A 17599-nucleotide genomic window follows, 5' to 3' on the forward strand; every position below is an offset into this window, starting at 1 on the left:
TACAGTGCTCTATGTCTTCACCCAATGTTTGTGTCTCTGACTTTGCTCAGTGTCCTTTCCTAGTGTCCATGTCTCTGACCCTGTTCCATGTCCTCATTTGGTGTCTGTGTCTCTGACTTCGCTTCACGTCCTCACCTGGTGTTCATGTCTCTGACTCTGCCATATGTCCTCACTTCGTGTCCATATCTGTGACTCTGATCTATGTGTCTGAGCTGCTCCTTGCCTTCACCTGTGTCCATGTCTGTGATTCTGCTCCATGTCCTTACCTGGTGTCCATGTCTCTGATGCTGCTCCATGTCCTTACCTGGTGTCCATGTCTCTGACTCTGCTCCAGGTCCTTACCTGGTGTCCATGTCTGTGACGCTGCTCCTTGTCTTTATCTGATGTTCATGTCTGTGATTCTGCTCCATGTCCTTACTCAGTGTTTGTAACTCTGATTCTGCGCCATGTCCTCACATGATGCTCCATGTCTCTCTCACAGCGGGATTGGTCTGTCCAGGGCCCACTTTGAGAAGCAGCCACCATCCAACCTCAGAAAATCCAACTTCTTCCACTTCGTTCTTGCACTCTACGATCGTCAAGGGCAGCCGGTGGAGATCGAGAGGACATCCTACATCGACTTTGTAGAAAAAGACAAAGTAAGGCATGTTTCATTTACTCAAAGTCACAATGAAATGTGAGGGATCAAAATGACTCCAGTGAAAAATATCTTCTGTGATTGCAGTCTTCAAGCTCATACTAAGCCTCAAGAATCACAGTGTTGCATTAATATGATCTATATTATCCCCTAAAAATGGGCAGTCTTGCAAAAAGTGATATTGCACTTGTTGATGTAGTTTGATAAGCTGAGTTACCAGCATGCTTCTTTTATCTCTGAGGGGTTTCATGGCCAAGATCTTCCTATCACGGCCTTTGGCTCTGCTACTTCAAGGCTCGCCTTGAAGTCATGGATGTTCCCACCCTCTTTGAGGTATTCTCAATCCAACTGTGGCATTTTTAGTAAGATGGTTGTCTTGGAAATGTAACCAGCTTTCTGACCGGCCTTGAGGTGTTCCCACTCCACCCTTTGCATCTGCTTCGCAAGACAGTGTTTTTTATAGGGAGGTATTTTGAAAAAGTATTCAGTCTGCTGACCCATTTTCTAATTGTATTGAGTGACTAATATTAAAGTGAAATATTGTTTCCTGTAATGAATATAAAAAACAAAAATTTACTTATATTCGATGCATTTTATGCTACTAAAAACATGAACAGAAATAAAATGTTAAGAATCCTTATGCTATTTACTCCAGAATTGAATCCACACCCTTTCTTATTCTTGCAGACAATATGATGGCTTTGAAGTGAACCTGTAAGCTTTTGTTGTTCATAAAGTCTGCTCTGTATGTTTGAAAGTGCTTAACTTTCCTGACCTAAGGTTTAACCCCTCCCCAGAGCAAAGTCCCCCACACCCTCCATCTTCATGACCAATGAGAGTGAGCCTGTGCACTGTTAAAGACACTCTCATTGGACAAGAGGGTTCAGCATGGGCAAAGCTTAGGTTGAAGTTCGGGAATCTGATGCTTGTCTGGAATTGGAGAGGGGTGCAGGAGAGGCTCTTCTGACAAAATAAAAGTCAGAACCTGGTACCTTGTGTGGTTTAAGGCAGGATTTTATTAATAAAAGAAAACCATTGGTTGTCTGGGAAATTTGGATGATGCTCACGTACTGCTATTTTCAAACATTACCCAAAATTCAGAATTGGATTGAAATTAGTTTTTTGATTTGACCATTGTAGGACATTTGCATCTTCAAAGAGGTTCTTCACCCGGTTTAAAAAAAAAATTAAGTCAGCAGCTACAGATATTGTAGCTGCTGACTTTTAATAAACAGGCAGTCTAAAGCAGGGGACTTCAAACTACGGCCCTCCAGTTGTTCAGGAAATACAAATCCCATCATGCCTAGTCATGTCTGTGAATGTTAGAGTTTTACAATACCTCATGGGATGTGTAGTTCCACAACAGCTGGAGGGCCGTAGTTTGAGGATCCCTGGTCTAAAGGATGGCTGTCCTGACCAAGGCATTTTTTTTGCTGGTCTTTAGGCCCCCGGTGCCGGCATGTTAACTGTGGGAAGCCGTCTGTAACCCGTTGCGGCTTCACACTGCGCTTTTTGAATGGTCCCACAGCCTATAACATGTCCCAGAAGGTTGCGGGCAGGGGGGAAGAACTTTCTGTGGAATTGTGATCCGACCAGAAGTGGGATTGGGTACCTGGTTTTGAAACAAAGTTCCAAAAGAAGAAGGGGAAGAGGGAAGGAGGATTTAATATAGAACGTCCCCTTTAGGGTGAGGTTCCGCTTTCAGCTTAGAAACAGCATCGATCAGGTGATTCAACTGTCCACCAAACACTGAAATATCCATTTTGGGTAGACTGGCCCTTTAAAACTTTGTAAAACAAATACTGGCACCCCTTTATGTGAGAAGTTTCACAAGCCAACACTTCCATCAATACATGAAGAAAGATTTGAGCCTCCATATCATTCTGGGCATCAGTGTGTATATTTGAATTCTCTTTCCTTGAGCCAGAGAAACCACAAATGTGTGGCTACAATTAGGAGAAATAAATAAAGACACGTAAAACTTGGAACAGCGGCGGCTCAGGAGCATAACCCCCGACAAAAGCTGATCCCCTGTTATTAAAAGAGCTTAACATAAGAATTCAGCAAGGAGATAGGAAGATAAGCGCCGAGCATTCAGCAGACACATAGTGCTCTCTTTATAAAACGTTGTGGTGTCAATGTATCATTATTATTTGCAACTTTTGTGCAAATACTAATACCCTTGTAACTGTTATTTTCTGATATTAAAGTTGTCTTTTCTGATATTTAAGTAGTTTTTTGCAGGACGAGTGTAACATTCCCTAATAGCCCAAGAATATTCAGTCCTAAGAGAATATTTGACCAGAAGGGAAAAAATCCTAAATCGATAACCTATCAACGCTCAATCAAAAGTAGCCTAAAAACAACTAATAACATACAGTGTGCGGGCACAGTGCCTCCCTCTCAGTGCCGTTGCGGTGTGGGGAACTCTGAAATTGGAATACATTAGTGTCTCACTGACACTTCCCTGCGCTGCTCTGCTGATGGGGAGGGAGTCGAGTGTTGGCAAAAGAGGCTTTGTGTGCCCCTTGTGGCACCAGTGCCGGGGGTTGCCTACCCCTGCAATAGCCTATGAACATTCAACCTGAAAGAGAAGAGACTATTATTTTTAACTATTTTATCTTTTCGTTGAAAGTTTTTAGGCTATTACTTTATGGCTATTTTCTCTTCTGGTTGAATGTTCTTGAGCATTTGTTTGGGCTATTTTGGGAGAAATGTTATCAGACTGTTGCTAAAGGCCATTTTCCCTTCTGGTCAAACGTGCTTGGGCTATTGTTTTAGCCCAGTTTCTCTTCTGGTTCAATGTTGTTAGACTGTTGTTTTAAGGCTATTTCCTCTTCTGGTTGGAAGTTCTTTGGCTACTATATTTGGTTAACAACATCCAACCAGAAAATAGCCTAAAGCAATAGCTCAAGAACAGCTGACCAGAAGATAAAACAGCCTAAAACAATAGCCCGCGAACATTCGACCAGAAGGAAAAATAGCCTAAAACAATAGCCTAACAAAATTCAATCAAAAATAGCCTAAAGAACAACTAATAATATGCAAAGAGAAGACAAAATAATCTAAAACAATAATCTTCTGGACATTTAACCAGAAGAGAAAACTATTATTTTTGGCTATTTTCTCTTCTGGTTTAAAGTTTTTACGTTATTGCTTTATGGCTATTTTCTCTTTTGGTTGAATCTTCCAAGGCTATTGTTTTGGGTTATTTTGGGACAAAATGTTATTGGACTCTTGTTCATGGCTGTTTTCCCTTCTGGTCAAATGTCCTTGGGCTATTATTTTAGCCCATTTTCTCTTCTGGTTCAATGCTGTTACATTATTGTTTTAGGCTATTTCCTCTTCTGGTTAAAAGTTATTTGGCTATTATTTTTAGATAAAGAGGAACTTCAGCCTCCCCCCCTTTTAATATTCTTTTCCCCTGCTTACCTTATCTGTGTTATGCACAGTATAGACACCCACCCAGCCAGGGGATCCATCATTGTCCTGCTGAGATCCTCTTCTCTGTAGCTGCTGCACAGGTCCCACATTGCCATGTTGCCTTGTGACAGCTGCCAGCTCTTCCGGGTTCAGATGCTGCTAGGCACGCTACCCTACACCTTTAGCGGATGGAGCTTGTATAGTGCTCCCTATGCCTCCTGGGATATGCATGTCTGGGGGCACTGCCATTGTTCGCCTAGCCGAAGGACGTGGGGGGCAGGCCGAGACCTTTAATAGAAAAAAAGCAAAGTAAATAAACAAACATAAAAAAAGACAGATATCTGTGTTGCGGAGGGGGGGGGCGGAATGGAGACGAGGAATTTACTGTGAAAGGGTGAAGATCCACTTTAACAACAATGGCCCCAGAACATTAGACCAGAAGGGAAAATAGCCTAAAACAATATCCTGAGAACATTAGACCAGAAAGGAAAAAATAGCCTAAAACAATATCCTGAGAACAATACACCAGAAGGGAAAATAGTGTAAAACAATGTCCTGAGAACATTTGACCAGAAGAGAAAAAAGCCTAAAACAATATCCTGAAAACATTAGACCAAAAGGGAAAATAGCCTAAAACAATATCCCGAGAACATTAGACCAAAAGGGAAAATAGCCTAAAACAATATCCTGAGAACATTCAGTCACAAATAGTCTAAACTTAAAACTAAGAACGTTCAATCAGAAAAGCAAAATAGTCTAAAAGAACATTCTCTGTAGACTACAGAATTATGGAGAAGTACAGAGGGTGTCCTGGGGTGTCAACCCTTCTCCTCCATAGATACAGTGCAATGAGTGAACGTTGTCACCCTAGGACAGGAAGTGATGTGTTTTTTGGTATTATTGTCTCACCTGGCTGGAGGATGTCAATCATCATCTAGCTCTTTCCTCCCCAGCCTGGCTGTCCCTGTCCCTGCCCCTTTCATTCATTGGATTTCAGTCCTTTCAGTTACGGAGGCTCAGAATCACATGTGGGCATTACCTAGAGTGGTATGCACGCAAATACAGCCTACGTAGCAATGCCCGCTCCTCCAGACACCCACCCATCAAGGCATTGTGATATTTGCATAACTCCTCCCAAGAGCCAGCCCACTGCTTGCATCAGTGCTAATGGCTCAGAAAGGAGTACTAAGGCAGGGTACAGTGATGTTTTCAGAAAGCTCCCAGGTACAGTACCTTGCCGATCCCTCCCACCAACTATGATCTGCCTCCATTACATAGAGAAGCATGGAGACCCAGTAATGACATCATTAGGTCTAAAATAAGGTATGAAAGGGGAAGGCAACATCTAAGCAGAATACATTTTAGCTTTCATCTGTTCTCATGTCCCCTTTTTTGCTAAGCCACTCCTCTCTGGTTGAGGGGGAAATTGGAGCAGTACTATGAAAAGAAGAACATTTAGCACATATGCAAATTTATAGCTGCGATACAAAAGCAAACGGGCCTCTGTAATTGACGGGCCTGAAATAAGACCATTGATCCGACTGAAGCATGAAAGGCAGGATGAAATCCTGAATCTGCCTGGAATACTACAGATAGTTCCTATTTCACATATTTTGACCCATAAAGCCAATTGTTAGGCATGAAGCTGTAGTTGTTTAACCATAATGAACTAACACTGTTTCCTCACATGCAGGAGCAGAGCGGAGAGAAAACGAACAATGGTATCCATTATAGGCTCCAGCTCCTCTACAGCAATGGTAAGAGTACCACCAGCAACCAGACATGACCGACCAGCAGATCATCACCAGTAACCAGACCTGACCGTCCAGCAGACCGTCACCAGTAACCAGACCTGACCAACCAGCAGATCACCAGCAACCAGTCCTGACCAACCAGCAGATCACCAGCAACCAGACATGATCGACCAGCAGATCATCACCAGTAACCAGACATGATCGACCAGCAGATCATCACCAGCAACCAGACATGATCGACCAGCAGATCATCACCAGCAACCAGACATGACCGACCAGCAGATCATCACCAGTAACCAGACATGACTGACCAGCAGATAATCACCAGTAACCAGACATGACTGACCAGCAGATCATCACCAGTAACCAGACATGACCGACCAGCAGATCATCACCAGTAACCAGACATGACTGACCAGCAGATCATCACCAGTAACCAGACATGACTGACCAGCAGATCATCACCAGCAACCAGCCATGACCGATCAGCAGATCATCACCAGTAACCAGACATGACTGACCAGCAGATCATCACCAGTAACCAGACATGACCGACCAGCAGATCATCACCAGCAACCAGACATGACCGACCAGCAGATCATCACCAGCAACCAGCCATGATCGACCAGCAGATCATCACCAGCAACCAGCCATGACTGACCAGCAGATCATCACCAGTAACCAGACATGACTGACCAGCAGATCATTACCAGTAACCAGACCTGACCGACCAGCAGATCATCACCAGTAACCAGACCTGACCGACCAGCAGATCATCACCAGTAACCAGACCTGACCGTCCAGCAGATCATTACCAGCAACCAGACCTGACCGTCCAGCAGACAGTCACCAGCAACCAGACCTGACCAACCAGCAGATCACCAGCAACCAGTCCTGACCAACCAGCAGATCACCAGCAACCAGACCTGACCGACCAGCAGATCACCAGCAAACCAGACCTGATCGACCAGCAGATCACCAGCAACCAGACATAACCTACCAGCAGATCATCACCAGCAACCAGACATGACTGACCAGCAGATCACCACCAGCAACCAGACATGACCGACCAGCAGATCATCACCAGCAACCAGACATGACCGACCAGCAGATCATCACCAGCAACCAGACATAACCAACCAGCAGATCATCACCAGCAACCAGACATGATCGACCAGAAGATCATCACCAGCAACCAGACATGATCGACCAGAAGATCATCACCAGCAACCAGACATGATCGACCAGCAGATCATCACCAGCAACCAGACATGACCGACCAGAAGATCATCACCAGCAACCAGACATGACCGACCTGCAGATCATTACCAGCAACCAGACCTGACCGACCAGCAGATCATCACCAGTAACCAGACATGATCGACCAGCACAGACTAATCTCTAACTTGGCTGCCAATAACAGAAATGTATTGGTTTTATTCACTAATCCAGAACAACCAATCAATAAACAGCTTTTACTGATCTGACAGCAAAAAAAAAAAAATGAGATCTGATTGGTTACTGTGAGTTATTGCACTTTGTACGCCTTCATTGATCTTTGAACTGACTGAGTGAATAAGCCTGATATACATTTATTAATATGATAGAAATATATAACATATATTAATATTGATGGGTTTGCCATATCTGCAAGTCCTTTATAAAAACTTAGCTCCTCCCCTTAGTTCTGTTTACCTCCCTCACCTAAAGGACAGCTCCAGGAAATATAACTGGTAAGGGCAGCAGGAGGAAGGAACTGCATTGTGGTAGGTGAGCTCCTTGTGCAAATATGTAGATGGTCTCCTGCCCTAATGTGCCAGTGTATAGGTGGGCTCCTGCCAGGGGTCCCATACGCCCCTGTACACCTGGATAGGAGGCACATCGGAGGGTAGCATATAGAAGAACTTATCCTCTCTAGGCATGTGCGGTTCGTTTCGTTCCCGAATTGAAATTCTGACAATTTTTTTTTGTTATTTGGAAAATCGGATGAATCCGAATTTCCAAGTTACAATAGTAACGAATTGAAACAAATCCAAAATAACTAAACTGAATTTCAGACGAAATTCAAACAGTTTTAGAATCAAATGCGAATAGTTTTAGAATTAAAATCGTTTTTGAATTGAATTCAAATTTCCAAAGAGAATAAAATAGAATAGAAAATAAAGGAATGAAATAGAAAAGAATAAAATAGAATAGAAAATAAAGGGATAGAATAGAAAATAAAAGAATAGAATAGAGTAAAACAGAACAAAATAGAATAGAAAATAAAAGAACAGAATAAAATAGAATAGAAAATAAAGGAATAGAATAAAAAATAGAATAGAATAAAATTGAAATTCGAATTTCAGAAGATGGTTATATTCTTTCTATTCTATTTTTTTTCTATTCTATTCAAATTTTGAGAAATGGTTATATTCTTTCTATTCTATTCTATTTTTTTAAATTCTTTTCTATTCTATTTGAATTTATTTGATTTGAATTTCGGAAGAAGGTTATATTCTATCATATTGTATTCTTTTTTTTTTTCTATTCTATTCTTTTTTTATTTTATTTTTTTCTATTTTGTTATTTTCTATTCTATTCTTATCTATTTTATTAAAATTCAATTTTTTTCTATTTGAAATTCGAATTTCAGAAGGTAGTTATATTCTTTCTATTCTATTCTATTGTTTTTTTTTCTATTCTATTAAAATTTTGGGAAATGGTTATATTCTTTCTATTCTATTCTATTGTTTTTTTAATTCTATTCTTTTCTCTTCTATTTGAATTTCTTTTATTTGAAATTCGAATTTCAGAAGGTAGTTATATTCTTTCTATTCTATTGTTTTTTTTTTTCTTTTCTATTCGAATTTTGAGAAATTTATATACTCTTTCTATTCTATTCTATTGTTTTTTTAATTCTATTCTTTTCTATTCTATTTGAATTTATTCTATTCGAATTTCGAATTTTGGAATTAGGTTATATTCTATCCTATTCTATTCTTTTTTTCTATTCTATTCTTTTCCATTCTATTTAAATTCAAATTTATTCTATTTGAAATTCGAATTTCAGAAGATGATTATATTCTTTCTAATTAAATATATTTGAATTTAAATAGAATAGATAAGAATATAATATAATAGAATAGAATAGAAAAAATAATAGAAAAGAATAGAAAAAAAAAAAATAATAGAATATGATAGAATATAACAACCTTCCAAAATTTGAATATTGAATATAATAAATTCAAATAGAATTGAAAAGAATAGAATTCAAAAAAACAATAGAATAGAAAAAATATAACCATCTTCCAAAATTCATATTTTGAATAGAATCAATTTGAATTAGAATAGAATAGGATAGGAAAGAAAATAATAGAACAGAAAATAAAAGGATAGAATTGAAAAACAATAGAATAGAATGGAATTGAATGAAAGAGAAAGAATATAACCACCTTCCAAAATTTGAATTTCGAATAGACTTTGATTCTAATGAAATTCAAATTCGAATAAACTAAACAAATTCTGAAACTGAATTTAAAAAAATGTAACTAAACAAATTTATGTAAATAACGAATCGAAACGAAACTAAATTATTATTTTTTTTGTTCTGCTCATGCCTAATCCTCTCCATTTTCCTCCTGCAGCTGCTATAAGCCTTCTTCTCCTCCTCTACCTCCCGCAGCCATTCAGTCGGCTGCAGGAGGAAAATGGAGGTGATCAGTTCTTCTATAAGCCACCATGCCCCTCCTATCCAGCTTCCTCTTTTTTCCTCTGCCCCCCCCGGGCCCCTGTATCCTCTCCTGACCCCAACCCCCCCGTCATCCCCCGACGCTCTGCTGGCCGGCTGCTGCGGGGGAGGGATGTGTCAGGATGGAGCGAAGGAAAGGGGTCGGTAAATATGTAATTGACCGATCCTTTCCTTTTCTGAATGGTAAGAGTCAGTAATCTGTACCATTCACTGACTCTGCTATGCTTCAGTAATGAATATACAAACTGTGTTTACTATGCTTCAGTTTGTGAATGAAGGGGAAGCCTATGTACAGAGCTATTTCTTTTTTATTCATTCTGTGCTGCTGAGGCTGTCTCAAAGACGAAACATCAGAGGTCCGTTTAGACCCTTGATATTTCACCAAAGCCCCCCGACGGGGCTCCTAAAAAAACATTGTAAAAAAAAAAATAACTAAATAAAATAACAAAAAAATAAAATAAAAATTACTGACACCAGTGGCGTGACTACCAGGGTTGCAAAGGTTGCACTTGTGAGCAGGCCACCACTTGGCTCAGAGGGAAGGGCCCCCGGTCAGGAGTCCTGAAGGTTCTAGTTAGGCCTCTGGCTCTTGCCCTAATGTACAAGTGTGTAGTGGATTCCTGCTATAATGTTCAAGTGTATAGGTGGGCTCCTGTCCATAGTGTTTCACCTGCCATAATGTGCAAATGTTTAGGTGGGCTTCTGACATAATGTGTGTAGGTGGCCATAATGCCAATATTGCTCTCGTCTGTTGATATCTTCTCCCTGGTTTGGTGTCTTCAAGCACCTTGTTTGGTGTCTTCAGGCACCTTGTTTGGCTGGTCTCAGACAACCTTCACACGGGGAGTTACTTTGTCCCAGCACCCAAGGCATGCTGAGATTGCCCACTGAGCTCAACTTCACAGCTTGGTGTTCAATCTAAAGCAAATTACTAGCAGGCAAGGCAGAACTGTTCTTTTTGAAGGGTGTTTTTTTTTTTTATCGGGGTTGGTAGGGTGGAATGTACGTTTGGGCAGGTGATAACTAGATTGCTAAATCCTGACATGGAGCCCCTCCATGCTTTCCTTTCTGGATACAGCTCTCCGAAAAGTGCTGTGGTACCAATACAATAATGCTGTCAGTCTGCGCTCCCTCTATCTGCTATTTTATGGAGTTGGTCACTGCAATTGGGGTCTTGTAGATCTCCTGTTCTAGGTCCAAGTAGATTGATAGTAATTCTGCAATGGGGTCTTCAAAGATCTCCTGTACTGGGCCCAAGTAGATTGATAGTGATTCTGTGATGGGGGGACTCATAGATCTCCTCTACTGGGACGAGGTAGACTGATAGTGATCCTGCAGTGGGGGTTCATAGGTCCCTTGTACTGTAATGAGGGCCCCGAAGATCTGTACTGGGTCCCAGTAGATGGATAGTGATTCTTCAATGGGGTCCTGTGCTGGGTCCAGGTGGTCAGATAGTAACTCTGCACTGGGTTCCTCCTAGATCTTCTGTACCAGATCCAGTTAGACCGATAGTGTATCTGCAATGGGGGGCCTCATAGATCTCATGTACTGGACCCAAGTAGACTGATAGTGATGCAGCAATGGGTTCTTCAACGATCCCCTGTACTGGGTTCAAATAGACTGATAATGATTCTTCAATGGGGGCCTCATTGATCTCCTGTGCCAGGTACAGGTAGACTGATAGTGATTCTGCCATGGGTACCATAGATCTTCTGTACTGGATCCAGGTAGACTGATTCTTCAGTGAGAGCCTTGTAGATCTCCTGTTCTGGGTCCAAGTAGACTACTAGTGATTCAGCAATGGGGGTCCTCATGTACTGAGACCAAGGAGACTGATAGTGATTCTGCAATGGGGACTCGTAGATCCCCTGTACTGGGTCCTGGTAGACTTTAGTAATTCTGTATTTAAGGTCCCAAAGATCTCCTGTACTGGGTCCTAGTAGACTTATAGTAATTCTGCAATGAGGTCTCATAGATCTCCTGTACTGGATCCAGATAGACAGATAGCAAATCTGCAATGGGGACCTCATAGACTTCCTGTACCAAGTCCAGGTAGACTGACAGTGATTTTGCATTGGGGACCTCATAGAGTACTGGGTCTAGGTAGACTGATAATGATTCTGCAATGGGGGTCCTCATGTACTGGGACCAATGAGACTGATAGTGATTCTGCAATGGAGACTCATAGATTCCCTGTACTGGGTCCTGGTAGACTGATAGTAATTCTGCAATGGGGTCTCATAGATCTCCTGTACTGGATCCAGATAGACAGATAGCAAATCTGCAGTGGGGACCTCTTAGACCTCCTATACAAGGTCCAGGTAGACTAACAGTGATTTTGCATTGGGGGCCTCATAGATCTCCTGTACAGGGTCTAGGTAGACTGATAATGATTCTGCAATGGGGACCTCATAGATCTTCTGCACCTGGTCTAGGTAGACTGAAAGTGATTTTGCAATGGTGACCTCATAGATCTCCTGTACTGGGTCCAGGTAAGGAAACTTGGAAAAGGCAACCGCACACTGCAACGCGATATCAATAAAACATCTTTATTATAGTGTAGACATATACAGTCAGGGGAATGAATGGATAGTTAACACATTTTACACATCTTGTGCTTAGTCACAACTAACTGGGTACAGGTAGACTGATAGTGATTCTGCAATGGGGAGCTTGTAGATCTCCTGTACTGGGTCCAGGTAGACTGATAGTAATTCTGAAATAGGGACCTCATAGATCTCCTGTACTGGGTCCAGGTAGACTGATAGTAATTCTGAATTAGGGACCTCATAGATCTCCTGTACTGGGTCCAGGTAGACTGATAGTAATTCTGAAATAGGGACCTCATAGATCTCCTGTACTGGGTCCAGGTAGACTGATAGTAATTCTGAAATAGGGACCTCATAGATCTCCTGTACTGGGTCCAGGTAGACTGATAGTGCTTCTTTGTGTTCTTTTCTCAGGAATCAGGACGGAACAGGATATTTATGTGCGGCTTATCGACTCCATGTCCAAACAGGTGGGTCCTTCTATCCAGAGTTCAGTCTAATAAATACAGTCAGTTTTTCCTCTAACTTACTGACCACTGTCTTGTTTTTCAGGCCATCATCTATGAAGGTCAGGACAAGAACCCAGAGATGTGTCGAGTCCTTCTCACTCACGAGATTATGTGCAGGTGAGACAGATGATTCATGCCCTTCAGGGTTATTGTATATTTGTCAGCCTTGACTTGTTTCTGCTTATCTGTAGGTGTCCTGTAGGGCAGTGGTTCTTAACCCTGTCCTCAAGTACCCCCAATGGGCCATGTTTTGGGAATTTCTCTTAGATAAAATAGCTGTCCAAAATACCAAGTCATTGACTCTGATTTAAAGCACCTGTGCAAGATAAAGGAAAACCTGCAAACATGGCCCGTTGGGGTACTTGAGGACAGGGTTGAGAACCACTGCTATAGGGTAAGTTCAGCTCCAGCTTCGTGATGAAACTCTCCATCCCAGATGTGTGTTAAAGCCAAACTCTGATAGGCACAAATCAATCCAGCCCTGTAATCAATGTTGTATCATTAAAGAGGGGTTAGGGTTTGGGGTTTAGGGTTAGGGTTAAGTTAAGGGGTTTAAAAGTCAAATACTGTAGCTGCTGACTTTTAATATTAGGACACTTCCCTGCCTAGGGTTCCTGCGACGTCGGCACCCCAGCCGATTTTTGGATCAGCTGTCGGGTGCTGCCACCATAATTCCCGTTAAAGGAAACCGGTAGTGGAGCCTTTCGGCTTCACAGCCGGTTCCCTACTGCGCGTGTGCGAATCGTGTTGCGCTTTCTCATTGGCCCGGCGGAGGAAGGAGGAGGGGGCCAAACTTCCGAGGGACGCCGCCACCGCAGTGTCCTCGTGGGTGGAAGTGGAGAAGGGGAACCTGTCAAAAACAGGTACCCGTTCCCCCCTCAACCCCTAAAAGGTGCCAAATGTGGCACTAGAGGGGGGGGGAGGAGACATATAAGGGTAAGTTCCACTTTTGAGTGGAACTCCGCTTTAAATTTACTTTTTAACATGAAAGCAGTGTAAATATCTGAATGCGACCCGGTATCAGTCTCTTGCAGTCTATGCTCAGCAGGGCTGGAGTGTTCAATGAGCCACTCCCAAGTTAGATCGTTTAGCTCTGTCGGAAAGCTATTTGTATAATTACCAGACAGGCTTTCAAAACCCTACTTCGTAAAAGCCAGTTTCCAATTTTCATGTAATGCATAGGTAATGTCTAACAGTATATGCAGTTTGGCCTTACAATATTAGGCTGTATCTATAAACCTGCAGGTCTAGATGCTCAGTTGATCGAGAAGCATGATGTCATGTTTAGCATGGCTCTGCCCAGTATCCTAAAAGGAGGACTAAACCTCTTTCTTGTAAGATTTGTAATCAGAGTGAGAGATCCAGGGATCTTCAGTTTATGTATGCCGCATACACACGAGCGGACTATCCAACGGACTTCCGACAGACTTTCCGAACAAACGGACTTGCCTACATACGATCACACCAAAGTCCGACGGATTTGTACGTGATGACGTATACCGGACTAAAATAAGGAAGTTGATAGCCAGCAGCCAATAGCTGCCCTAGCGTTGGTTTTCGTCCGTCGGACTAGCATTCAGACTAGCGGACTTTTCGACCGGACTTGAGCTTGTCGGAAAGATTTGAAACATGTTCCAAATCTAAAGTCCGTCAGATTTTCGACCGAAAAAGTCCGCCGCAGGTCCGATGAAGCCCACACACGGTCGGGTTGTCCATCGGACCAGTCTGGTCAAAAAGTCCGCTCGTGTTGTACGCGGCATAAGGCTCTACTGTGCTTTATACTAATGTTATGGAAATGATTAAGAGCTCCAATCGAGCTCAAGGTTATCTGCTGCTGTCTCTAATTTGAAAAGTGTTGATATGCATGCATATAAAAGTAAACACACTGAGACACGCTCAGTTTCGTTACCGTTACACTTCTAATTTATTCAAGGCGGTGTTAATGTTTTATACACACAAATACGTCATTGCTATGTCAGTCTAATAGGTACATCTCATTGGTCAAGATAGAAAAGAAGATGGATAATTTTCATAACGAGGTTTGGCTCTCTTTGGTCTTATCTCCAGTTCCGCGTTCTTCTGTGTGTGGGAGGTAGGGGGTACACGCCATTTTGAGAAAATATAGGAACAGAGCAAACCTGTATACTTATATAATGAGTAAGGAGAAAAATATGTATACACATAAGAAAATAGACATTTTCAGATTACTATTATTATTATCTACATCACATTCCTTCACAATCCCCCCTAAAATGACTATTTTCTCTTTTCTGTCCCTAATACTAAAGGTCCTACTTTTTTAGCCTGGCCCTTCTCCTCAGCAACTCTTTTAGGCTGTATATAGAATTGGGCAGCAACTGTTCACTTCCCTCCTCGATACAGCTGGAGAGGTGCAGTCAGGCGCTATCTATCCCTATAACCCTATAGGATTGTGAGATTATGGACAGGGAGTGACTGTGGAGGAGTGAAGGGTTTGTCATCTTCCATCATAAGGGGGTCCTCTTCTTCTTGGTGGAGAAATGTAGGTGTGCTATTGTCTACAGCCTTGCTCATTAACTTTTTTACAAAAGGTAGAATACAGCATATAATCAGGGCTAAAAGGACCAGGATTATTAATACCGTTACCCGTATCTGGGCGAGCACCTTCTGCCACCCACTCATCCAGCTAAAATATTGGTCCCATGGGTCTGTGATACCTGAGTTCTTCTTCAACTCTAGTGACAGATCTTCTAATTTCTTTATAGCTAAAGTAACCTTACCATTTGGGCCAGTATTATCAGGAATGTATGTACAACAGGTTCCCGGTTTTTCCTATGATTTTACAAAACACCTCCTTTCCCCACTAGCACCATGTCTAAGGCCATCAGGTCCTGGAATGTCATGTAGGAAGTGGGGGCTAGCTGGTCAGCAATTCCCTGGAGGGCGTCTTTAGAGTAATTTACAAATCTCTGTTGGTTATAATATGTGTAGTGTCAGGTCACCTAGAGGCTGGGTGACAGATGCACACCGTTGGGATCAGGAGTGCACCGCAAGGTAGTAGACCCTACGGCTGACTGCTGCGGATTGTACCCTGGGAGGTTCAGGAATCAGGTCTACTGGATCACTGACACAGATCCCACTGGGAGCTAGAGCATAGATTCCCCAGGGCGCGGAGTCTAAGAGCCAGCGGGTGTTCACCAGAGCCTCTAGTGGTGAGGATGGACTGCGCTGCAGTCTGGCTCCAGGTCGCGGTCCCCAGGGTCTCACAGCTCACGCTCACGGTAGACTACAGGAGATGAGGAAGGAGGGAGCTGGCTGGAACATCAGGGTCACAGGCAAACAGGGATGGCCGGGAACAGGCCAAAGTCGGTAACAGAAATCAGATGAGGGAAACATAGCAAGTACACATAGAGGCTAACACACAGTGGTTGATCAGCACTGCTGGCTTGCAGTGCACAGGTTAATATAGGGTTCCCTGATATGGCCTGGGGTGGGGCCATGCTTAGAGGGGAGGTTACAAAAGCAGTCAGGTGAGGGTCAGCTGGTCTCTAGAGATGAACACATGGAGACAGGTATGCTGATCGACAAACTCTATTGCATAACCATGACATGTAGTTAATTCAATCTACATTCTTGCTGACAGTTGTTATGGGGATCAAAGACTCAAAACCAGCTTTTACCTGATCCCTGCCTTTAAACTCATCAGGGACCCCCCTTGTAACCCCTATGACATGTATGTATACATGAGGATCAAAGCTTCCGGAGAGAGCCGCTCGCTTCCTCCTCTGACTGTGTGCTGGGTCAGTGTATGTATCAGGGGTATCTTTGGTTAGGATATGGGGCTTTCTATTTTCATCTTTTTTGTCTAATGCACTCTGTGGTCGCCCAGTCTGGCCCTGTGTTCCAACCCACTGGCCCCCACAGAAGCCACAACTCTGTCCCCAGTAACTGTCTGTGTGGCATACATATATGTCCTTACCGTCAGGATATCACTGTACCAATGGCATCACCATGAAGGGTCAAACGGACAAGGTACTATGTCACAGTAATCTAAGGTAAAGGTGGTCACATGTGTACCTGAAGAGTTACACCAAAACGTAATTATGTTATCATTTTTGTGATGGCCACCTCCTGGGCCCCTCCCCCCTAGATCAAACAGAAAAAGGATATGCAGCACCCGAAAACACGCTCTCCTGCAGTGATAAGCGTGCATTCAGGTGTTCTTCCTGGCCAACTTGACTGAGGTGGCTGTGGTCAGCAAAACTTGGAATGGACCATCATAACTTGGCTCAAGGATCTCCAGACAGTAGTTGGTGTGTTCCTGTATCTAATTCAGGATCTGGAATGGAAGAAAACACCTGGACATGCATTCAGGTTAATTCTCGTGATAATGTGGTTACATAATTAGTCAACACATCAGACTGCAACTGTAACTGTTGTGGAAAGTAACAACCAAGTCTGGGAGCTGAACCAAACAAAATTTCATAAGGGGATAGGGCATGTTTCCCCTGGGGGTGTGTCTGACACTGAACAGGGCAATGGGCTAACTGTCTGGCCAACTCATGTTAGTCTCTTGGGCCATCTTTAACATCCTGTTTTTAGTGTCCCATTCATCCTTTCTACCTTCCCGCTACTTTGAGGGTGGTATGGGATGTGTAGTGCCAACTGAACCCCCAGTGCTGCCCAAATCTCTTTAGTAAGGGTTGTTGTTAGGGCTGGTCCCTGATCTCTCAATATCACCTCTGGGACCCCAAATCTACATACTATCTCACTCAGTAGTTTCTTAGCTGTGGTCCTGGCAGTCGTGACCACTTCCACTAGGGCGTTTTCAAATCTGTCACTTCTTGGCACTTGAGAATGATCAATTTGCATCCTCTGGAATGGGGTATAGGGCTTTTGCCAGGTGCTTCTTCTGTGCATTCTGGGTTACATTTGGTGCAGATAATGCATGATCTGCAGAAGCTGTCGGTCAGTGGATTAACTCTTGGTGCAACACTTGTTGATAAGAGAGTTCATAA

At 42.8% G+C, this 17599-nt stretch overlaps 1 protein-coding gene across 2 annotated transcripts in view; it reads left to right on the plus strand.

The window, feature by feature from the left end:
- Nucleotides 1-17599, plus strand: part of LOC141130534 (transcription factor COE3-like) — a 207475-nt gene that overhangs the window by 79598 nt on the left and 110278 nt on the right. For both annotated transcript variants that reach the window (XM_073618142.1, XM_073618143.1), the window contains exons 2-5: nucleotides 482-638; nucleotides 5754-5817; nucleotides 12508-12563; nucleotides 12646-12719. In XM_073618142.1, the coding sequence (XP_073474243.1) occupies nucleotides 482-638; nucleotides 5754-5817; nucleotides 12508-12563; nucleotides 12646-12719 (351 nt within the window). The remainder of the gene's footprint in view (nucleotides 1-481; nucleotides 639-5753; nucleotides 5818-12507; nucleotides 12564-12645; nucleotides 12720-17599) is intronic.

Source organism: Aquarana catesbeiana, linkage group LG01 (genome assembly GCF_042186555.1).
Source record: "Aquarana catesbeiana isolate 2022-GZ linkage group LG01, ASM4218655v1, whole genome shotgun sequence".
Classification (NCBI taxonomy): domain Eukaryota; kingdom Metazoa; phylum Chordata; class Amphibia; order Anura; family Ranidae; genus Aquarana; species Aquarana catesbeiana.